The following is a 24,774-nucleotide window of genomic DNA, read 5'->3' as shown; positions in this document are numbered from 1 at the left end:
TAATGTCTATGCATTGCATTTTTTGTCACTACTGTTGACCTGGACACTTGATGGCGCCAGATAGTTTCACATGTGTCAGGCTGTTTGCAGCAAATTAAATATGTATGTCCTACTATAGTGTTGTCAGTACTACCATTGCTTAAAGTCAGTGAAGCAAAGAAAATGATCAAAATGAAAATCAATCGTCAGTCTATCTTGTAAACTTGGTTAATATGTAGTTTATATGGCATCCATTTTACTCTATGCTGAAGACAAATTAGTGTTCTCCAATGGATAACACCTTGAACCTCAGCTTATATTTCTCTGGTTTCCTGCCACAAATGTCTGTAGCTTCCTCTCTCAATCTTTCAGTTTTATTTTATCATAAATTGCAATACACATTAACCTATGAGCTTTCTAATAGCTAAAAATTCTTGTGTCTATGGTGAAGTTGTGATTATTGTGATTTAAATAAAATTAAATATAATTAATAATATAATTAATAATTAAATAAAATTGAATTGAATTGAATTGAAGTTGCTGGTGGGGAGTATTGCTGGATGGTAAGTTGTAAGGTGTAAAAGTTGAATTTTATAAAACATTAGCTGACACTAAAACACTTGTGGTAACTGGCTCTTGTTTTCTGTCGACATTTGACCAAATCATTTAGTAACTAATAATAATAGTAACAGATGCAGTTTTGCCAAGAATGTCCTAACATTCAAAATTTGAGTTTGCTGAAAAGTTTAGGACTTAAAGGTTGAGAACAAACGTATTATTTTAAAGTTGAATACAACTTATTTCAAATGTAGAACTTCATAGAGCTCCAGTGCTGCATCTTTATTTAAAATCCCAATTATGATGGAGCAGCATTTAAGAATAAAAGAATCATATTGTCCCACAAATTGTTATGAAACTGATCATGCAAGATCTATCTTAAAAATCCCTATATTTCTACATGTCAAAGCTGGACATTATTAACAAATAGGTCCCTGTAATGTTTACACTCAAAATCTATATCTTTATCTGCCTCTATCTCTAAAACGTGGAACAGTGACATCAGCAGCCATCCTTCACCACCAGAAAAGGATGACGCGATACAGCTACACCAGCATCAGGTCAGATCCACTCTACACAGGGTCAACGCGAGAAAAGCAGCTGATCCAGATGGAGTTACTGGATGGATCTTGAAGGCCTGTGCAGACCAGTTGGCAGAGGTATTTACCACCATTTTCAACCTCTCATTACTACAGACTGCTGTCCCATCCTGCCTTAAGTCAGCGACGATCATCCCAGTTTCAAAGAAAACCACAGTGAACTGCCTGAATGACTATCGTCCAGTTGCTCTAACCCCTATCATTACCAAATGCTTTGAGAAACTCATACTCTCTCACATCAAAACTGTCATCCCTGCCGACCTTGACCCACACCAGTTTTCTTACAGAGCAAAGAGATCAACAGAAGACGCAGTTATCAAAGCTCTCCACACTCTCCACTCTCATTCTGAACAGTGGTACACCACAGGGGTGTGTTCTCAGCCCCCTCCTCTACTCGCTCTTCACATACATTTGCTCCCCTAAACATTCCACCAACACCATTGTCAAATTTGCTGATGACAGTACCATAGTGGGAGTGATTACAGATAATAATGAAACAGCCTACGAGGAGAAGGTTCAGCATCTGACAAAATGGTGTTCCCTCAATAATCTGGACTTAAACATGTCCAAAACCAAGGAACTTATATTTGACTTCAGAAGATCAAGGCGTACTGAGCACTCTGCCCCCTGCATACAGAGTCAGGAGGTCAGGAGAGTAGAGAGCTTTAAGTTCCTTGGTGTGCACACCTCAGCTGACCTCACCTGGTCTGCACACATCTCCCATCAGGTGGGGAAGGCACCTCAGGAAACTGAAACAGACACAACTCCCACATCACCTGCTGATCAATTTCTATTGGTTTTCCCCTCTGCTCTCTGGGAAGAGATATAGAACAATCAAAACAAGGACTAACAGATTAAAGAACAGTTTCTACCCACAGGCAGTCAAACGCATAAATCCTTCTTCTTCCCTCCTTCTGCTCCCAAGCATTATTGAGCAATAAACCAACGTCTCAGGTCTACAAGTGCAAAAATATATACACATACACTCCATACTGCATATTTGCACTAATCTGTAAACACCTCTCATATGTTTACACAAATCTTGTATTGTTACACTTGTTTATTTTTCATATGCCCTGATATACATTCATAGAGTACACAACAACACTATGTATACTGTAATCTGCATTGTTAGTCTGTTAGTTTAATTTGCTCCAGTGTACACTATAATATCTTGTACTAACCACGAGTACATACAAGAAGCAACCATCCCCTTTGTGTTCACAAGGCCTCTCAGGTCCAACTACTTGTGATCCCCTACACTCTGATCATTATGTGTTAAAGGGCTACATCTCCCACACTGTTTTTTCTATACTTATGGAAACCTATGAAAATTAAAAGAAAGGCAAGTAAGGTTTACGAGTATAGCACATTTCATACACAGAAGCAATGCAAAGTGCTTTAAGCCATGATTTGACACTTAGCTGCAGTATTCAATAATTTTTATTTCAAGCTGTTGAAACACACAGGCTGAAGAAAATAACGTGTATTTTGTCAAAATATCTGAAGTCTGAACTATATTGAAAGTATGTTGAAGGGGTGTTGATGTTCATCATCAGTATTTGTATACTTAAAGTCTGTATTACCTAAACAGTTAGTATGAAAAGAAATAAGATAGAACAACTTGGTTGGATAAATTGATTTGATGAGCAGGGAATTAAAAAAAAAACTGTATGTATGTTGTACGTACACAATTGAATGTTGCTGTTCTGCCCTAGCAACAGTCTTTTTCAGTTTTTGAGGTCTATCTGCAAGATACCACCTTAGATGAGGGGGAAAACAAAGTATCTTCTAGCCTCTATTGACTAAACACTCATGGGTAGATCCAATATAGTTGGAAAACAGGCTGGCAAAGTGGCCCTCATCCACCCTAACTAGTTCACCACAATATAAGATTGTTTTCTTGTATTGTATTACATTTTACAAACAAACAATAGACACACACACATACATTATTTGTACTTGAATATTAATGAAGACTTGTTTTGATTTAATGCATTTTTAATCCCTTCCTTTTCACTTAATCACAACTAAAGGCCTAAACCCAACTCATGGGGTTTGAGTTCATTCTACACTTTTCCAGAAGCTACCAGGTTCCTCTGTGGTCCTACAGCTGTCAGTCCCCCCACTATCTCCAGTCATTTAAACCCTCGTACTACTTTGACATCAGGCATTTGCTGGTGAGTTCTCAGCTGTCTGTGCCCTAAATAGACCTTATCAGGAGCAGACCATCTTTGAGGGGGGTCTCTCTCCTGAAATGAATGAATGGAAAACAATTTTCTTTTTTCTCAAAACCTTATATGATTCAAAGATAACAGAAAGACATGTGTTGCAACAGAATTAATTATGCTTTAAAATTACTTATAGTACAAAGCTGTTTTTAGGAGAATTTGTGTGTTTGGACTAAACCTGTAGGGAGTCCACCTTAGTCCTGCCCCACCTCACTAAGATCCAATATAAATATAAACTGAAGTGCTGGTGAGGGTACATTACATTAGACAAAAGAAGTTTGCAACAAACTAAATACTGGAGGTCTAGATCATCTACACAGAGGGAAAGACAGAAGAAAAAACATAAAAGAAGATTGTGCAAGATACACAACACAGTCCTAAAGGTACTGTAAAAATTCCTCAAGACCTTTTTTAATTTTGAGTAACAACCAGGTACGCAGATGGTATTCATGAATAGATCACAGACAGGGGCTGTTTTTTCAGCAGGAGGAGATGGTGTCTGTCTGTTGGGAAAGTGGTGTTTGTTGTAAGGCTCTTACTAGAGTACGACACCATGACCAAATAAGGCCTGAGCGGAGGCCATTTAAAGTTAGAGATACCATGTGCATGGCCATTTGCTATAAGATACCCATGGCAGCAGGACACTGATTAGCAAGAATGGTGAGAATAAGACCTTCTATATTATGATAACAGATTATGACAGATTATATTTATTATTCTTCAGGTTGACTTCTTGTACTGTACAGCCACAGTTTTTTAATTGCTTATCTGCTTCTATTTTTATGCCTGTTTGCTTTGAAAAATGTAAAACTCTAGATAGATTTATTTTCACCCTCTATGATTTTTTTGATTTTGCACACAAATCTCTTTATGTTATTGAAGCATGTGAGTTTGTTGTCTTCAGAATTAAAATACCAGATTTACCTTTGATTTTCTGATGACTGATGAGTGGAACTGTTAGATTGTGCTTGGCTGGTGGGCTGATACTGTCAGACATGACAACGGAGGAGACATGAATGCTGACTATCAGTTTTAGATGAAACACTCAAAGATTTAGAATCTGCAGATTTTATTTTTCATATGTGATAATTCCATTTTCTACCAGATGGGAGACCCAGTGCAATTAAAGGACGAAGGAAACAAATACTTCCAGGCTGGAGATATTGACAAGGCCATTGAGTGCTACAGTGAAGCCATCAAAGTGAGCAAGGACAAAAAGGTGTTGGCTGTCCTTCACAGAAACAGATCTGCATGCTACCTCAAAAAGGTAAGCAGTGTTTTTTTAAAGCAAATCATGAAATATGATTAAGTACAGTTTGCAATTCTTTTAGAAAACAAGCTTTTATTAAAATTTCTTTTTTTGTTATAGGAAAACTATGCCTGTGCAGCATCTGATGCATCTAAAGGTAGTCATAAATACCAAAGTTTAACCAACACAAAGTACAGAAGTAAACCAAACAGTAGCTTAAACCAAAGCACATACTCACTTTGGTTCTTCTTCTTTTTTTTTTTTAGCTATTGATGTTGATGCCGCAGACATTAAAGCCTTATATCGACGTTGCCAAGCTCTGGAGAAGCTAGGAAAACTGGACATGGCTTTCAAGGATGTGCAAAGATGCGCCACCCTCGAACCAAAGAACAAGACTTTCTTGGAAACTCTCCGCAGGCTCGGGGCAGAGATCCAGGCCAAGGTCAGCATTAATGAGAACAACACCCCTAAACACATAAGTTCATACAGTAGACCATAAGGCTACGCATATTAGTTTACAAACATGCATTCAGTATTCATTCATCTATAACAGAAATAAAATATCAGCAATGCTCAATATATTCAGTAATGATCTTTTGGCTGAGTATGATTCATTGTGATAGCTTTGGGATAACAATAAAATGTTTAAATACAACAAAACAAAATACATGTATGTTATTGGGCCATGGCTGTGTTACTTGCCCATTGTTGCTTTACAGCTACAGGAAAAGATTCAAAGTATCATTAACAATTACATTTGTTCTCCACAGCTTAAAACAACATTCTCCACGGATTCGAGGGTACAGAACATGTTTGACATTCTCTTCAATGAAGACATGGACAAAGAAAAGAAGGAAAAAGTGAGTGTTTTATGTAACTTGAGCCAAAACTAGTGAATGAGCTCGCTTCCTTTTATTGTTATTTGAATGTGGATGTCCGAATTCATCTGTTGAACGTTATTTATATTTAGGCTGCCAACAACCTGATTGTGCTGTCGAGAGAAGACGCTGGGGCAGAAAGAATCTTCCAGAATAACGGGGTGGCTCTGCTGCTCAACATGATAGAAACAGGGAAACCAGAGATGATACTGGCTGCTGTTCGCACTTTGTCAGGAATGTGCACAGGACACAAAGCTCGGGTGAGCATATTTATAGAAAGAATCAAGATAAAGGCAAAGTGAAGCTAAAAATTAAAAAGTTCATGGTAATCCAGAATAAATATCAACATAGACACCCTCTTCCAAATACAATCAATTCATTAAAAGTGCAACTAGCATCTGTTTGTTACTATGTGTTTCTTTTGATTTAACCAAACAGGCCATGGCCATTGTTCACATGGTGGGTGTTGATAAGATGTGCAGCATCATGGCTATTGATAATGAGGAGATTGCAATGGCAACCTGCAACCTGTTCCAGTGCATTAATGACTCTCTCACTGGTGAAGATACAATGGAATATGGGAAAGAAGAGGCCTTAGTTTTGGGTGAGACAACATCATCCACTGCATCTTAAGTAGAGGGCAGATTTTATAATGAACATTTATTCAGTTCACACCTCTTAATCTCTGCATTGACTTCAACTCAACTACAGAGAATCACAGACAGATTGTAAAAGGAAAAAGCTCTGGTTATGTCACTGTATTTTTTCACATCCGTACTGACCAAGTCGATCTTTTATTTCTTCTTTTCTGTCTGCAGATGCATCTAAAGACCTGAAAACAATTCTTCTCTCTCTGCTGGAGATGGTTGCTAATAACAAGGTCTCTGGCCATGGCAGAGACCAGGCACTGAACCTCCTGACCAAAAATGTACCTCGCAAAGACCTGAAAGAGAAAGACAACTCCAGGACCCTCTTCACTGTTGATCATGGTGAGACAGACAGCTGAATTGTGTCACTGATTTGGTTTGTACTACTGTCTGCTGTTGCATCAAAGACTCACTGATTCAACAGATATCTATATATACATACACGTGTTTGTTCTCTAGGTCTGAAGAAAATCCTTAAGGTATGTGGTCAGGTTCCTGAACTTCCAGACCAGCTATCTTTGACAGAGAACACACAGTTGATTGCCAGCGTGCTTCTCAACAAGCTATACGATGACCTTAAATGTGACCCAGAGAGAAACAACTTCAGGGACATCTGTGATGAATATGTCAAGTACGTTCATAATATAGATCCTCCATTTACCAGTGCTGTATACCAAACTGTCTAAATGGGGACCAAGCCAACATAATCATCATCATAATCATCCTATCATCAATTATACTTTTGTATAATTATACCTTGTCCTCCTTTCCAATTTCACAGATCCAAAATTGACCCCAACAACATGGACAAAAACCTTCATGCTATCAACACAATCTCAGGGCTACTTCAAGGTCCTTTTGAGGTAGGAAACGCCCTGGTTGGAACGCAAGGCATAATGGAGATGATGGTGGCGCTCTGTGGCTCCGAACGTGAGGTGGACCAGATGGTTGCAGTAGAGGCGCTGATCCATGCCTCCACAAAGATGAGCCGTGCCACCTTCATCATTACCAATGGGGTGTCACTGCTTAAGGACCTCTACAAGAAGACCAAGAATGAGAAGATCAAAATCCGTGCACTGGTGGTGAGTGTGCTTAGAAAAGAATAAAAAAAGAAGTTAAAGCGTGACAAGCAGCTACTGTTGCTCAACTACATGAGTACAAAAGTCCTGTTGTTCACTTTATAGAACAGAGTAAAGAAAATTTAAATTAGGATACACAACTTTGAGATTTTGTCCATATATATCTGTATGCACTCTCTTGTCCATTTCCTCTCCAGGGTCTCTGTAAACTGGGTTCAGCAGGAGGTGATGATTACAGTTTAAGGCAGTTTGCTGAGGGCTCGACGGAGAAGCTTGCCAAGCAGTGCAGAAAGTGAGTAATCACACAGAGGTGGTTAAAATGATTCAGCTGAAATTTAGCATTTGATCCATTTTATCTTTTATTATCCATAATGAAAATGAATGCGGTGATGAGAAAACTGATAAAACCATTGGCACTTCTGACATATATACTATACACCTAATTAGTTATTATCTAATTTTTATGGAACTTTAAACAGATATAAGTCCATAAAATAGGTACAGACTACTAATTACTACTAATTAGGAATAAGTGGGTATAGATAATGGATGGATGGATGGATGGATGGATGGATGGATGGATGGATGGATGGATGGATGGATGGATGGATGGAGGTACACACTACCAGAATATTGTTGTACCAGCACCTGAACTACTACACATCTACTCACTGTTCTATTTTTCACTCTTCTAGGTGGCTCTGTAATCCCCAGATTGATACCAAAACAAGGAAGTGGGCTATTGAGGGTCTTGCCTATCTCACTAATGATGCTGATGTGAAAGATGACTTTGTTGAGGATGAACTTGCCCTGAAAGCTATGTTTGAACTAGCCAAGGTACAAAAAAAGACAGGAAGAAAAATACCTTACTTAGATTAGACATTACGAATAACCTTTCTCTGTATTTTTAGTCTAAGGATAAGACCATCTTATATGCAGTAGCTTGCACCCTGGTCAACTGCACCAACAGCTATGATAAGAAGGAAATCCTCCCTGAACTGGTTCAGCTGGCCAAGTTCTCAAAGCAGCATGTGCCTGAGCAACACCCCAAGGTAAAAGAGGAAGGAAACCACAAGAAAGCAGACGACAGAAATGAATGTGTCTATGCAGCACAAATGGTCAACTATGTGCACAAACACAAACACTTTGTAAAATCTTTTCTTTCTCAGGACAAGAAGGACTTTGTTGAGAAGAGGGTGAAAAGGCTTCTGAAAGCTGGAGTCACATCCGCCCTTGCCGTCATGGTTAAAGCAGACAGCTCAATCCTGACCGACCAGACCAAGGAAATGTTGGCAAGGTGGGAAAGGAAGCAAACGCGATGATGAGGCATTTTGTGTTATCAAACACATCATACAGTAGCTCAGTAATGTCTCCCTCAACTTCCGACTCATTACACAGTGAAGTTATGAATTATGTTATCACATGTGATTTGATACGTCTTAGCTGGATAGCTGTGTATTTTCAGGTGTGCTAGTTTTGACAAAATGTGATTTTTATACTTTAGGAAATGACTTTATTTCTAAATGTTCCACTACAGAGAGGATAAGATAATTCAGGATAAGGATAATTCAGTACCCTCCTCTAGATTATTTTCTGTGACTTGCAACATTACCAATGTGATGACTAAACATATTTATTTTTACCTTCAGGGTTTTCCTGGCATTGTCAGAGAGTCCTAAAGATCGTGGTACAATTGTAGCCCAAGGTGGTGGAAAGGTGAGTCATAAGTTTTCAAGTCAGTGTACAAATAAATCTTAAAGCTGTCACAAAAATCCCAGAACAGAACAGTGAAGCAGAGACTTAAATATTTTGTACCTCTATTACTGGGACAAACTGGTTCTTGCTAATTTACTACTATTGTCTGAATCATACAGTTGTAAAAAGACTTCTGCCTCTGCCCTCAGGCTCTGATACCACTTGCTATGGAGGGGACAGATGCTGGGAAGGTGAAAGCCAGCCACGCCCTAGCCAAGATTGCAGCTATTTCTAACCCAGAAATAGCCTTCCCTGGTGAGAGGGTAAGCTATGCAACAGGAAGTGCCTTGTTTTTTTTGTTTTTTGCTATGGCAACCCTACATGATATGATAATGAGTGAAGGGGAATCAAAATCTTTTGAGACACCACATTCTTTGAAATCTGACCTTCATGGCACACTCTTCACTTTTAGTTTTCCTATTATATATATATCTATTTATATCTATATATAGCTATATATATATGTATATATATATATATATATATATATGCAAAGCACTTTTTAAAATCTTTTTAAAATTCTCAGTTCAGCTCTTTGTTTTTTCTTTTTTTTTTCTGTTTTTGGTTGATAGGTGTATGAGGTGGTGCGGCCTTTAGTTAGTCTCCTTCACACAGACAGAGAAGGACTGCAGAACTATGAAGCTCTGAGGGGCCTCACCAATTTGGCTGCTTACAGTGAAAAGCTAAGGTGACTTTTCTTTACCCTAAAGTTACCCTGATGGTTACTGATTATTGCTTAATAGGTCATTGCATACAAGCAACATCTGCAGCACTTGTGGTTTTCAATCTTAATCATGTGTTTTTGCAGAATGAAGCTGGTGAAAGAGAAAGCTCTCCCAGAGATTGAGAACTACATGTTTGAAGAGCATGAGCAGATCAGACAGGCTGCCACTGAATGCATGTGCAACCTTGTGACATGTAAAGAGGTAAGAATATGCAAGCAAATAAAAATGTACATAACAGTTCAAGCCTTTAACAGGGGTGGCTTAACTCAAAATTTAATATTTGTGTGTTTTAGGTCCAAGAGCGTTACCTAGAAGATAGCAATGACAAGCTGAAACTGCTGGTCCTGCTGTGTGGTGAGGATGATGAGAGTCTTCAGATAGCTGCAGCTGGAGCTCTGGCCATGCTCACTGCTGCTCAGAAGAAACTCTGCACCAAACTGACTCGAGTGGTATGTACCATAATACGTACAATAATATTCCATGGCATTTTAGTGTAGGATATGTATTATAATATTACAACAGAGTTTGTTTTAACGATGCTTGCCCTAACATGGCTCTGCGTAAAACACATACTAGCCTTTCTAAAACCTAATTACACTTCTACTCCCTTCTGTTGTTCTCATATATGTATTTAGACTTTGAACCCTAACTTTGAAAAAATAAAGGTTCAGGTTTAAGATATTAATGATTTATCTTGCATGTGACATTTTTTTACTTCATCATTCATACACATTACCAGAGTGTCAGTGAGTGAATGGTTCCTCTCTCCAAACAGACCGCCCAGTGGCTTGAGATCCTGCAGAGGCTATGTCTCCATACAAACCCTCAAATCCAGCACCGTGGTCTCGTGATCATCTATAACATGCTCAACTCAGACGACAGTGACCTGGCCAAGAAGCTGATTGAGAGTGAATTGCTAGAAATCCTTTCAGTGATTGGCAAGGCGGAAGACAACCCTAAGAGGCAAGAGGCCATTGATGCAGCACGTACATGCCTGGTCAGAGCTATGGACCTTGGTCTCATCAAACCCTTCACCAGCCCTTCTTAAAGTCCTGGCAAGAAACCAGACAACAGTAATGGACATTCTTCTGTATTTTTATGTTAAATGGAGACATTTTCCAAGAGCTTTTTCTACATCAAAGATATTAAGTGATTCATAAACCTGTCTCCAAATCTCTAAACTATTTTCTCGCAGTGTAAAACAATGTGTTTTTTTTTGTTTGTTTTTTTTTACTGTTTTGGGGCTTGGACAGAAGAGTAAGCTTGAGAGGAAGAATGTGTTAATTCCATTTGTGCTGAATTGTGACTGAATGAATGTCTAAAGACTGATCAGTTCATGTGATTGTTCATACTGGATTTCACTGTTTGGAATTTGTGTGGTTGGATGAAATGGCCATTACATGCAAATACATACTAACAAACACAAAATGACTAATGACTGAAAGTTTGCTGCAGAAATACAAAACTGTTTTAATCAGTAATCTGCTCAAACTGTATATTTGAATGCTGCTGCATTAAATTGATTATTCTCTCAGTTTTGCCTGTAAAGCAAAACAAAGTGTCTGCATCATCACAGTAAAAAAAAAAAAAAAAACGAGTCACCACAGACATGTCCTTTTGGCCACACCTTTTCTTAGTGTGGATATGCTGGCACTGTGTGCATACTGTAATATTTTTTAGGAATTAGGAATTAGGAAGTGTGTGTTTACAGCTCCATGCTGTGAATATTGTTCTTAGCTGACTTAGTTGTGCGCTGGCCAAGTAATGAGCTAATGTAACTGATGCACTTTATTATTTTAGCTTAAGTGGAGATAAAATACCAAACCTTTGCAGTATTAGAAAGCATTTAAATTATTATACTTCATTTACAAATAATAGAAAATCCAGTTTATGTTTACATTAAAGGAAAGAAAACAAACTAGTTCAGGTGAGAAAGTGAGGTCAACAACAACCCAGTCTTCACTCTTACCTTATCTGAGACATTCTATATATTTTGTTTTTTCAAAAATAAGCAACCGATGTGGTGCTTTGATTGTCATGCTCTAAATGTGATGTCACCCACAAAGCCATGATCTGAAGATGAAGATTCTAAATATGATGTCATACAGAGTTAGGTTAAAGGTAGGTCAGATCTGGTCAGTAGCAAATTTATTGAGGGTTAGCACCGTACGAGTTCAACTTAACTTGAAACATTTAACTTTTCAAAATGGGAAACATACCCAAAGGCAGTTGCGAAGAAAAACCATGTTTTACCATAAAAGAAGATGACTTTCTGTTTAGTAAAAAACATGAGTACAAGGTTCAGAAGTTCCTGGGTGAGGGGACTTTTGGGAAAGTGGCCCAGTGCCTAAACTCAGACACCATGAAGCAGATGGCTGTGAAGATTGTGAGGAATGACTTGGACTGGGCTGGTAGGAGAGAACTAGCCATGTTTGACCAACTCAAGAAGCTTGACCAAGACAAGAACAACTTAGTCAGATTCATAGAACATTTTAAACACAAACGATATGTATGTCTTGCATTCGAATTGCTTGACATAGATCTTTTCACCTTTATGGAAAAGAGAGACTTTGAGCCAATGCATGTCTGTGACATTCAGTCAATCACACAACAGATGCTGGTGGCTCTAAATGCCCTCAAAAGCATAGGTCTGGTGCATACAGACATCAAACCAGACAATATAATGCTGGTTGATCACAAGTTACACCCTCTCAGGGTCAAACTGATTGATTTTGGACTGGCTTCCAAAGTCTCTGAGTTGTGGTGTGGGTGCACAATTCAGCCCTATGGCTACAGAGCCCCTGAGGTCATCCTGGGCCTTCCACTGAATGAAGCTATAGACATGTGGTCTCTTGGCTGCGTTTTGGCCTTCATGTACTTGGGCCGGAACCTCTATCCATCACAGTCTGAATATGACATCATGAGATTCATTGTGCAGATGCAGGGTCAGCCAAAAAATGACCTGCTGGAGTCTGCAATCAAGACCAAGAACTTTTTTACCAAGGACCCAGATTCTTCTTGGAGACTAAAAACAGAAGATGAGTACGTGCATACAGAGGATGACTACACCATTAAGTTTAGAAGTTTTTTTCACAGGTGTACCAGTCTTAATGACATTCTAAAGACTCGCCCAGAGTCAATAAAGGATGGCTCTAGTTCTAAGGATAGACAGGCCTTTTCAAGCCTCCTCAAAAATATGCTTAATGTGGATTCTGAAAAAAGAATCACGCCCAGCAAAGCCCTGCAGCACAGTTTTATTAGCAGGAAACAGTTTTCTCATTACTCTAAACAATCCCAAATGGAGCAGTCAACTAACAAAGTTGCAGGTGGGAGAAAAAAAATTACTATCAGGTTGGATTTCCCACCTTCTAGTGATGACGAAAGAACTGCTAGCACTAATTATAAAACACCTGCCGCAGTGGACAGTATAAATGGCACCACTGGAAAAAAGAACAGTAAGGCTCTTCACATTCCTGTCAAACCAAAAATGAAAAGTGGCGCAAAAGTTGAATCACTTGAATCATATACTAAATCACTTGGCATGGATAGGGAAGTTATTTCTAATTTAGACACTAGCACCAATCAAGAAACTACAGGGTTTGTTGAAGTTAAAACCCGTAAGAAGTTTTTAATGAGGATGTATACATTCTTCTCAAAGTTCATAGGTTGCAGAGGCAGAGCTAATGTTATTGAATGAAAACAGGCCAGAATATGAGAACATGCAAACTCTGTGTGGAGTTTGCATGTTCTCTCCGTGCTTGCGTGGGTTTACTCCGGGTACTCCGGTTTCCTCCCACACTCCAAAAACATATTGATTGTTGACTCTTAATTTTCAGGTGTTATTTATGTTTGTATTGTGATTACATATTTTGTCACTTTTTAACTAAAAATAAGTAAATACAATCATGGAGAGAAAATAAAATTAATTTTTCTGCAGATATTTATGTGTCGTTACTTTTTCTTTGATGAACTAAATAGAAGAGAGAGAGAAAATGAAACAGAGACATTATTAAGTATATATATATTTATATTTAGTATATTTATCAGTATAGGCTGTTTAGTGGTGCTATGTGTTTTTAACCCTGATATTGTTGGTTAATAATACATGAGAAGCACAAAGTGGGACTACTGCTTTAGCTGCTAGTGGAAAATGTTTCAATATGTTCACCAGCCAGTTGTTAACATTGTCTGTTGCTTACTGACAGGCCTGCTACAGGCCTGCTTTTCCTGCTACAGGACACAAAGTTGACGACACCAAGTGATTGCACCTCAGTAAATTATGTGCTGTGCTATAAAAACAGTGAGCTTAAAAACTGTAAAATGCTTCAGAGTCAAGTGATAACTCTCTGACATAATCCATTTGATCCACTGTTAAAATAAATATATATATAGCCTATACTGATTAGTGTAGCCGTAAAAATGTCAAAGATGTTTTCACGAGGCAATGCAGCCACGGGCGATTTTAGATCATTTTAAACTATCTCAGCACCCCTAAAAATGAGAATAATAATAATTAGGCCTGTTATTAACTAATGTCAGATTAGTTAATAACACATTGTTACACCACACATAAGCAGTATAGGAGAAGGTGATAGCAATGGGTTTCATGGTAGAGACTGAATGAAGTTCAAAAACAACAAAGCAACAAAAACAGTTGCTGCCTGTTCTGACTGAACATTAGGTCATTATTAATGGAGAGTTGTTGTTTTTTTAAAGGCATTTCCTCCAGGAGGGTCCTATATAAACGCGCATTCACCTTAGACCACAGGTGTCAAACTCAGGCCCGCGGGCCAGATTTGGCGTATATAGCGTATACACCGCTAATACCACAAATCCCAGAATGCTGTGTTAGTGCTTTGGCGCGTTAGTCGAGACCACCAAGCGCCCGCTCCTTTTCTGTTGACAATCATTAGCATCCACTAATGAGAGGTTGAGGTCGATGTGCTCAACCTGCAGCTTCAGTGTAGTGAACTCCAGTGTAGTGACACGCTCAAGTCAAAGTATGATTCTGTGGGTGCTGCACAGTTTGCGTGTTTCCTCCCCGACACACTGCCCCAACTCCGTGCCCAAGCTGCTCAAATGCTCTCTATGTTCGGCAGCACATACAGTGGGTACGGAAAGTATTCAGACCCCTTTAAATTTTTCACTCTTTGTGTCATTGCAGCCATTTTCCAAAATCAAAAAAGTTCATTTTATTTCTCATTAATGTACACTCAGCACCCCATCTTGACAGAAAAAACCAGAAATGTAGAAATTTTTGCAAATTTATTAAAAAAGAAAAACTGAAATATCACATGGTCATAAGTATTCAGACCCTGTGCTCAGTATTGAGTAGAAGCACCCTTTTGAGCTAGTACAGCCATGAGTCTTCTTGGGAATGATGCAACAAGTTTTTCACACCTGGATTTGGGGATCCTCTGCCATTCTTCCTTGCGGATCCTCTCCAGTTCTGTCAGGTTGGATGGTGAACGTTGGTGGACAGCCATTTTCAGGTCTCTCCAGAGATGCTCAATTGGGTTTAGGTCAGGGCTCTGGCTGGGCCAGTCAAGAACGGTCACAGAGTTGTTCCGAAGCCACTCCTTTGTTATTTTAGCTGTGTGCTTAGGGTCATTGTCCTGTTGAAAGGTGAACCTTCGGCCCAGTCTGAGGTCCTGAGCACTCTGGAAGAGGTTTTCTTCCAGGATATCTCTGTACTTGGCCGCATTCATCTTTCCTTCAATTGCAACCTGTCGTCCTGTCCCTGCAGCTGAAAAACACCCCCACAACATGATGCTCCCACCACCATGTTTCACTGTAGGGATTGTATTGGGCAGGTGATGAGCAGTGCCTGGTTTTCTCCACACATACCGCTTAGAATTAACGCCAAAAAGTTAAATCTTGGTCTCATCAGACCAGAGAATCTTATTTGTCATAGTCTGGGAGTCCTTCATGTGTTTTTTGGCAAACTGTATTCAGGTTTTCATATGTCTTGCACTGAGGAGAGGCTTCTGTCGGGCCACTCTGCCATAAAGCCCTGACTGGTGGAGGGCTGCAGTGATAGTTGACTTTGTGGAACTTTCTCCCATCTCCCTACTGCATCTCTGGAGCTCAGCCACAGTGATCTTTGGGTTCTTCTTTACCTCTCTCACCAAGGCGCTTCTCCCACGATTGCTCAGTTTGGCTGGACGGCCAGGTCTAGGAAGAGTTCTGGTCGTCCCAAACTTTTTCCATTTGAGGATTATGGAGGCCACTGTGCTCTTAGGAACCTTGAGTGCTGCAGAAATTCTTGTGTAACCTTGGCCAGATCTGTGCCTTGCCACAATTCTGTCTCTGAGCTCCTTGGGCAGTTCCTTCGACCTCATGATTCTCATTTGCTCTGACATGCACTGTGAGCTGTAAGGTCTTATATAGACAGGTGTGTGCCTTTCCTAATCAAGTCCAATCAGTTTAATTAAACACAGCTGGACTCCAATGAAGGAGCAGAACCATCTCAAGGAGGATCAGAAGAAATGGACAGCATGTGAGTTAAATATGAGTGTCACTGCAAAGGGTCTGAATACTTATGACCATGTGATATGTCAGTTTTTCTTTTTTAATAAATTTGCAAAAATTTCTACATTTCTGGTTTTTTCTGTCAAGATGGGGTGCTGAGTGTACATTAATGAGAAATAAAATGAACTTTTTTGATTTCGCCAAATGGCTGCAATGACACAAAGAGTGAAAAATTTAAAGGGGTCTGAATACTTTCCGTACCCACTGTATCTATGTGAGAAACTGTTCTATTTGATGAAGATGAACAAAACACCACTCAGGAGTCGTCTCACTGATGAACACCTTCACTCAGTCCTGAGGATTTCCTCAGATCAAAGCCTAACCGCAGACATTGATGCACTCGCATCTAAGAAGAGATGTCAGGTATCTGGCTTGAGCCAATGTGCATCAGAGTAAATCAGAGTGTAGCAAATTGAGCTTGAATTAATGTTGTCTTTATGCACTTTTTCTACTCCAAGGCAAGGACTGTTAATAGATGAAAGATTGCATTTTCATTGAAGGAAATTATTATTTTTGGTTGTTTTGTTGTTGGCCTGTGAAAAAAGATTTACATTATTAAAAAGGAACTCGAAAGGCTACAGATAGAGACATAAGAAACGAAGTTTTATTTCAAATTTAATTCCTCATGTGTTTATAATATTAAGCTTTGCTTGTTCCAGATTCAATGTTTATGCAAAACTAAAGTTTGTTTCCATATGAAAATGTTCAACATTACATATCTGGAGAGAAGGAAAAACATGCACAATTGCGGTCAATTTTTCAATAAATATTGAGTTTGGCCCGCGACTTCGTCCCTGTTTTTAATTTTGGCCCACTGTGAATTTGAGTTTGACACCCCTGCCTTAGACGATCACACGGCGGATGAATCAGCAGACTGGGCATAACATAAGAGTCACGCCCCGGCCCCTTTGCGCGTTACTGCCGCATCTATCACTAAACTTCACTACCGTAAGAGATCCGCCGCAGGTAAAGGGCATGTCGAGTTTTTTCTAGGTAGCCTTAACCAAAGTTTATCAGACAGGCTGTTACTGTTATTACATCACTGACTCCTCAAACTCAACCTGCAAAGTTTGTGACCCAGTTCCCATGTGAGTACATGCCTCAACTCGTGTGCAGCTTTCTAACTTTTCAATTTGATTTTTATTTTTCTACATTTCACTTTCTTGTCTTCTATTAGACTGGTACTTAAAACGCTCGTCGATAGACATCTGGTCTTTCTGTTGGCTGTACCTTTACTTTGTGCAGCGCCGCATCGCAGCAGCTACACGCTGGGTGTGTTTACTCAGCTCAGTTGAAGCGAAAGCGACTGACAAACTGATTACGCCATTACTCGCAGCGCACAGCCGGTTTGAGCTGCTCATTCATTCGTCCATCTCCTCACAATCTGTGCGGCTACAGGCTGGTTCTTCACCAAAGGGACATAAAGGGGGCTGAGGTGAACCAGGTTGCGATCTGACCTGCTGAGTGGGGGGAGAGGAGAGGAGCTGTATATAACAGGTCTACAGTTCAGGCCTAGCAGGTGTCTGGTGGGACAGCTTGCATACTGTGTGAATGTGGGAAGTGTAGCGTCCAAGTGACATGATTGTCAGAAATAGCAACAAATACACTCGCGTGTTGCTGACTTCCGGCTGGAAGAGGGAGGACCATAAACACCCACGATGATGATGGGTGTAAACACATTGGGTAGACTAAACATTGTCCGCGATGAGTGAGGGGAGAAACAGTTTGTATCTTTTAATCTCTGTAAGCCTCCATTGTCTCAACCTGTCCCTTTTCCTCCACATTGTCCGCAGGACAACCATCAGCACTGATCTCCAGTATGAACAGTAGGTTTTACACACATTCACCAAGTTCAAACTGTTTGACAACAGCCATCAGAGCCTTCACTTATGTCTGTATTTTTGTTTTGACAGACGTTACCTGGTTGTTGGTGTTTGCTCTAGCACTCAGTCTGTGTTCTTCAGTCACTCCTGGTCAGAGAATGTCTTCAGGTTTGTACACTGTCGTCATGATTTCAAAATAAAGTTAATGTGAGTCATTTCATTGAAGTACTGTGTCTTTCAGGTGAAGGCCTCAAGGTGTTTTTCTGCAAAGCTCCAGGGTGTGTCACTGATGTGAAGAAAGTTTTTTGTAATGACAAATCTGTCTCTATTGGCGATCCAATCATAAAGTGCACAGGCCCTCCACCTCTCAACTCTGTCTGTCAATATGATGGTCGAGCATTTGTTTCCACTGACACAAGTGACAGCTGTGACTTTGAAGGGGACAGCTATATTGAAACTACAAAATGTACAGGTAGGGTATTTTTTTTCTTAGGCTCTTTACATACTGTTGTTATTGTTTTTAAACAGTCAGACATCAGATTCTACAGTCTGTGATTCTACAGTCTGTGATTCTACAGACTGTGTTTTCGTGCACATTAGTGTAACTGTCTGCTCTAATAGACGTTAATGTCATGTAACTCCAGGGTTTTGTTCACCTGCCATGTTTTACTGACTGAAATGCAGCCAAGACTTCAAGCTGACTTTGTTGCCGCTGCTTCTATGGGGGCTCAGTTAGTGCTAAAACTCAACACACTGTAGTTGATCTGTCACTTTGCATTGAATTCAAACAAACTGTATTATTATTCCCTTTGATACCAAGTTAGATTTTAGGTTTAAATTTATTCTCAGTGAAATGTTTCAATTCAATTGGCTCAGTAAACTGACTGAACTGTTTAGACTGATGAAGTTAAATTTTAGACTCAGCATCTTTTCTTTTTTAAAATAATCACTTCCTATTTAGTTAAAAAGAAAATTATGTGCAAAAATCTGCAGTACCATTTTTTGACGCTTCTTTGTTTTCTCAACTAGACCAAACCAGTGCTTGTGCCTCTATCAGTGGTAAGCCTTTCTTACAGATACACACATTACATCATGCTGCTTGTAGCTTTGATTGACAGTTGACTGGAGTTTTTCCTCTTTCCTCCAGTTACCACACCATCACCAGTCAACACTGTCAATATGCAAAAGGAACAGAAACGTCAAGACCGTCATCATCTAGTTACTGGTGGGTTCTGAACAGTTTTCTGCGTACACTATGTCTCTTTTGCTTCTAGATGAGTAACTCAACAGCAAGTGGTATCTCTTCTGCCTTTGGAAACCACATACCTTCCTGTAGAAAACGTTTTTTCAGTCTTTTGTCTTCTTGCTTTGCTCAGGCCTGATATATTTGTCTTGCAAATACAGACAATCCAGTGAAATCAACATTTATTATGTGTTGTATTTATTGTGTATTGATGCAGTAATCTCAAAGAGCCATCTCTTGGTTCCACAGGTATAGTACTAGTACTGGCAGTACTGGTAGTAGTCGTACTAGTGGTCGTATATTTCTGTCAGAGAAAAGGGCAAGATCATCCTCCAGCAAGGTAACAGAAATATAGTATTATTTACAAGTTTTTTTATATATGTATAACTGGTGTGATATTATGTTACCAACATGTGCTCATGCTGAATATAAATTTTCAGTGCTGACACTGAATCTCTAACAATTATCCAAGTCTCTCCAGAAGCTGACAGTCAGTGAGCAGTAAATAAGCATCATCCTGTGTAGTATTATGTAGATGTAAATAAAATCATTCTGAGATGACTTTTTCCATTTTTAAAGGTACTCAAACTGATCGGAGCAGGTTGGAGAATGGCAGTCATCCTTCTCACTGAACTTTTTACTTTATATTTTATACTTTTTTATGCTTGTTGTACATGCGCTCAAACACTTTAAATAAATGTCTCTTTTAATGAAAATAAGTAAAACATTTTGTTACAACCTCCACCTCAAATTGCTGTATTTTATATACCACTCTCTTATCTGGAACAAAGATTGGACAGTTTAAGTACACAACGTTTTACTTCTGCCTTGAAATGTGCATATCAAAGTGAAAGGTGCTAATGCTAATGCCGTGGAAGCATATAACTAAAATTCAAATTACAGATATCTCTAATTGAATTTTAACTAGTAATAATTCCAATGAAATACATCTTTAATTTGGCACATTTAAAATATTATATTAACTATCTTTCTACTAACTATCTCGATATGTATAATTCGATAAAGGTTTGTGTGGCAAAAGTCAACATCCTTTCCACAGACCTCACTGTCCTGCTTTCATCTTTCACTGGGTTTGCTGCTAAAATCAGCAGAGGAACAGGAGTATCTTCCCAAAAGAGGAAAAACAGAATATATCAAATGCAGGCTACACTGTGGCCCAGTCTGTTTTTATAAAGTTATTGAATTGCATAAAAAGCAGACGTACCTGACTATTAAAAGGGGTTATTGATCAATAAAACTATAATTATGTCATGTTAGGATAAACCTTAAGTTTACATTGATGTTGTGATAGCGGGCACTGACAGCCATGATAAAACTTGCTATCCCAGCTTTACGCAGTCGTCAGAATCTAAGCAAACACTGATTAAATTCAGATGACTTCACACAAACAGTTTCGACTCGACGACAAAAATCTAATCTGAAAAAAAAAATACTTTTTTTTATCTTGAAAACAATTTTTTTGCAGAAGGAATGATGTCTTGTGGCTGCATTTCCTCCAGGAAGGATGAGGGCCAAACTCAGCATGTGCATTATGAATATCATTACTGTAGCTCATCGCAAATGTCCCCACTCGGGCCTTCTTTCGGGCTCAGTCTAATAAAAGGGACTGTAAGACAACTGTACCGGGTGAGCCACACCTTGCTCGCACGCTTCACTTCAGCGTCAAATCTGGCACTCGCCAAAGCGCATCACTTAATAAAGAACTCAGTAACTTCCTGAAAAAGTCGACGGATCCGCAGCAGCTGAAAGGATCTCGAGAGACGACCCCTGACTCGGTTAACCGTGTCCGTCAGGCTCTGTCTGCAGATGTAAGTCTCGTGTTTGATAAACTGATTGATATTAAAGTTAATTTGCTGTGGTTGGCGGAATGTAGCGTTAATAAACCAAACACGGATTTTGTGGTAACGCCATCGGTCAGATATCAGTTGAATCAGTCTGCAGCGACTAAAGGAGAAGTCAACTTTTGACACAGCAAAACGATGAGTGAGACGGTGTTTCTGTTGACATGGTGCACAACACTATGGACCACATCAGATAAAGTACAGCTTATAGTGATCTTTCAGCCTCCTGTGATGTCCACGGTTTGAAAGACAAAATGAAAGTATGTTGTAATTTAGATTTGACATAGAGCCTATCTAACATACTGTATTACCACACATAGGCTTTTAGAACATGCAAAACATCTTCCACTTATTTTGACCTGTAACATTAAATAGGACCAACCACCTAAGTGATGCAATAAAAAATAATTTTACACCAGCCCGACATACTGACAGTGATTAATTGCATTACTGAACTCAAGTGAGTGGCTGTGGTTTGGGCAGGAAGGATGACAAGTTTCAGACTTTAAAGTTACAGGATCTTGTGACCAGTTAGACTAGATCAACATAAGAGAGAAAAGAGAAATCAACTGAAAATGGCATAAGTGCAGGAGCTGAGGAAGAAGTGATATGATGTGTAAATAAAAACTATAATAAATGTTAAGAAATATTAATTGATGAGCTGTGAAGATCTATATATGAAATATTAAGGAAGCTTAAAAAAACAAAGGTTCTTTCTCAGTTGTGTTGAGGTGACAGAGAAGAGAATATTTAGTAACTCTGTAATGTGAAGTTACTGACAGGAAACTGTCTCCAACAGAAAAAGAGACTGAATGAAAACAGGACAACCATCAGCACTGATCTCCAGTATGAACAGTAGGTTTTCCACACATTCACCAAGTTCAAACTGTTTGACAACAGCCATCAGAGCCTTCACTTATGTCTGTATTTTTGTTTTGACAGACGTTACCTGGTTGTTGGTGTTTGCTCTAGCACTCAGTCTGTGTTCTTCAGTCACTCCTGGTCAGAGAATGTCTTCAGGTTTGTACACTGTCGTCATGATTTCAAAATAAAGTTAATGTGAGTCATTTCATTGAAGTACTGTGTCTTTCAGGTGAAGGCCTCAAGGTGTTTTTCTGCAAAGCTCCAGGGTGTGTCACTGATGTGAAGAAAGTTTTTTGTAATGACAAATCTGTCTCTATTGACGATCCAATCATAAAGTGCACAGGCCCTCCACCTCTCAACTCTGTCTGTCAATATGATGGTCGAGCATTTGTTTCCACTGACACAAGTGACAGCTGTGACTTTGAAGGGGACAGCTATATTGAAACTACAAAATGTACAGGTACCTTTTTCTTAGGCTCTTTACATACTGTTGTTATTGTTTTTAAGCAGTCAGACATCAGATTCTACAGTCTGTGATTCTACAGACTGTGTTTTCGTGCACATTAGTGTAACTGTCTGCTCTAATAGACGTTAATGTCATGTAACTCCAGGGTTTTGTTCACCTGCCATGTTTTACTGACTGAAATGCAGCCAAGACTTCAAGCTGACTTTGTTGCCGCTGCTACTTCCCACTGTATTATTCCCTTTGATACCAAGTTAGAGCTTGGATTTAAATTTATTTTCAGTGAAATGTTTCAATTCAATTGGCTCAGTAAACTGACTGAACTGTTTAGACTGATGAAGTTGAATTTTAGACTCAGCATCTTTTCTTTTTCACTTCCTATTTAATTTTTTTTTATGTGTAAAAATCTGCGGTACCATTTTTTGACACTTCTTTTGTTTTCTCAACTAGACCAAACCAGTGCTTGTGCCTTTATCAGTGGTAAGCCTTCCTTACAGATACACACATTACATCATGCTGCTTCCTGTTTTGATTGACAGTTGACAGTTTTTCTTTTTTCCTCCAGCTACCACACCATCACCAGTCAACATACCAGTCAACACCGCCAATATGCAAAAGGACCTGAAACTAGGTATAGTACTAGTGCTGGCAGTACTAGTAGTAGTAGTAGGCTGAACTTATTGTTCAAAACAAATACATAAAAAATGAATTAAGCCTGCTGCTGATCTGTCCAGGGTGTACCACTGTCTTTCACCCAAAGAGAGCTGGGATAGGATACAGCAGATCCATATCGATGATGGATGGATGAATTATTTTATTTTTGAATGTTTTTGCAAAACTCTACATTGCTTAGGCCAAACTAGCAAAACACTTGAAATGCAAATGCAAACCTCAGAAGTGCACAAACTTTAAACACTTCAAACTTGATTGACAGATGGCATCAGGCACTCTTCCAGCATATTTTCAGTTGTTCTGCGTCTCGCAAATGTTCTTCTGTGTATTCCAAACACCTCAAACTTCGATTCGTCCGTCCATAACACTTTTTTTCAATCTTCCTCTGTCCAATGTCTGTGTTCTTTTGCCCATATTAATCTTTTTCCTTTACTGGCCAGTCTCAGATATGGCTTTTTCTTTGCCACTCTGCCCTGAAGGCCAACATCCCAGAGTCGCCTCTTCACTGTAGATGTTGACACTGGCATTTTGCGGGTACTATTTAATGAAGCTGCCAGTGAGGGGTCTATTTCTCAAGCTAGAGACTCTAATGTACTTATCTTCTTGCTCAGTTGTGCAGCGGGGCCTCCCATTTCTCTTTCTACTCTGGTTAGAGCCTGTTTGTGCTGTTCTCTGAAGGGAGTAGTACACATCGTTGTAGGAAATCTTCAGTTTCTTGGCAATTTCTCGCATGGAATAGCCTTCATTTCTAAGAACAAGAATAGACTGTCGGGTTTCACCTGAAAGTTGTCTTTTTCTGACCATTTTGAGCGTTTTATCGACCCCACAAATGTGATGCTCCAGATACTCAACCTGCTCAAAGGAAGGTCAGTTTTATTGCTTCTCTAACCAGCTAAACTCTTTTCAGCTGTGCTAACATGATTGCACAAGGGTTTTCTAATCATCCATTAGCCTTCTGAAACAATGAGCAAATACATTGTACCATTAGAACACTGGAGTGATAGTTGCTGGAAATGGGCCTCTATACACCTATGTAGATATTGCACCAAAAACCAGACATTTGCAGCTAGAATAGTCATTTGCCACATTAACACTGTACAGGGTGTATTTCTTATTAGTTTAAAGTTATCTTCATTGAAAAAAAACTGTTTTTCTTTCAAAAATCAGGAAATTTCTAAGTGACCCCAAACTTTTGAACGGTAGTCTACGTTAACCATTAATAACCTGGGTGTAATCTTTGACAAATAACTTTTTCTAGAGTGTCACATTAAATCTGTTGCAAATACAGTCCTCCTTCAGGTTTGTAACATTACCAAAATCAAACCTTACTTGTCTAAACCTGACACTAAAAGCTGCGATTAGATTATTCACAGAGTGCACATCAGCAATAAACAGCTGCAGCACCGGGGATACTTGCAGGTGGTACAGATGCACAAACTACAGGAGAGAAAAACACATAGTTAGTGACATCCAGTTATGCCATATACAGTAAAAATCTAGAATTTTTTGTTGTTGTTATGGTTATATGAGCGTTCCCCTTACATTTTAATTTGGATACAAAAACATTCTTGTTGATTGTTCAAATGACGTTTTCAGCGGGACGTTTGCAACAGTGT

General features: G+C 39.2%; 3 protein-coding genes across 3 annotated transcripts in view; all 3 read left to right on the top strand.

The window, feature by feature from the left end:
• The first annotated feature begins 3,618 nt into the window (after positions 1 to 3,618).
• unc45b (unc-45 myosin chaperone B) lies at positions 3,619 to 11,240 on the top strand. Its single transcript, XM_026322590.1, has 20 exons — positions 3,619 to 3,750; positions 4,473 to 4,634; positions 4,737 to 4,773; positions 4,883 to 5,058; positions 5,387 to 5,476; positions 5,587 to 5,754; positions 5,933 to 6,098; positions 6,313 to 6,483; positions 6,601 to 6,772; positions 6,923 to 7,223; positions 7,418 to 7,512; positions 7,916 to 8,057; positions 8,132 to 8,272; positions 8,390 to 8,517; positions 8,870 to 8,936; positions 9,125 to 9,238; positions 9,548 to 9,663; positions 9,784 to 9,901; positions 9,994 to 10,149; positions 10,476 to 11,240. The coding sequence occupies exons 2-20, from the start codon at positions 4,473 to 4,475 to the stop codon at positions 10,746 to 10,748; spliced, it is 2,793 nt and encodes a 930-aa protein (XP_026178375.1). The 5' UTR covers positions 3,619 to 3,750; the 3' UTR covers positions 10,749 to 11,240.
• A 5,944-nt stretch (positions 11,241 to 17,184) lies between these two features.
• On the top strand, positions 17,185 to 23,111 carry LOC113138560 (uncharacterized). Its single transcript, XM_026321098.1, has 9 exons — positions 17,185 to 17,319; positions 18,025 to 18,057; positions 18,145 to 18,222; positions 18,296 to 18,526; positions 19,084 to 19,113; positions 19,202 to 19,279; positions 19,547 to 19,637; positions 20,979 to 21,126; positions 23,052 to 23,111. The coding sequence occupies exons 2-9, from the start codon at positions 18,051 to 18,053 to the stop codon at positions 23,109 to 23,111; spliced, it is 723 nt and encodes a 240-aa protein (XP_026176883.1). The 5' UTR covers positions 17,185 to 17,319; positions 18,025 to 18,050.
• The window catches only part of pip5k1bb (phosphatidylinositol-4-phosphate 5-kinase, type I, beta b), a 31,928-nt gene continuing 28,186 nt past the window's right edge, over positions 21,033 to 24,774 (top strand). The window contains exons 1-6 of the mRNA XM_026320764.1: positions 21,033 to 21,126; positions 21,959 to 22,014; positions 22,102 to 22,179; positions 22,253 to 22,483; positions 22,937 to 22,966; positions 23,052 to 23,117. The gene's annotated coding sequence lies outside the window, so the exon portion shown is untranslated. The remainder of the gene's footprint in view (positions 21,127 to 21,958; positions 22,015 to 22,101; positions 22,180 to 22,252; positions 22,484 to 22,936; positions 22,967 to 23,051; positions 23,118 to 24,774) is intronic.

This window comes from Mastacembelus armatus, chromosome 9, assembly GCF_900324485.2.
Source record: "Mastacembelus armatus chromosome 9, fMasArm1.2, whole genome shotgun sequence".
NCBI lineage: Eukaryota > Metazoa > Chordata > Actinopteri > Synbranchiformes > Mastacembelidae > Mastacembelus > Mastacembelus armatus.
The sequence above is the reverse complement of the archived record's forward strand: the minus strand, read 5'-3'. Positions and strand labels throughout refer to the sequence as shown.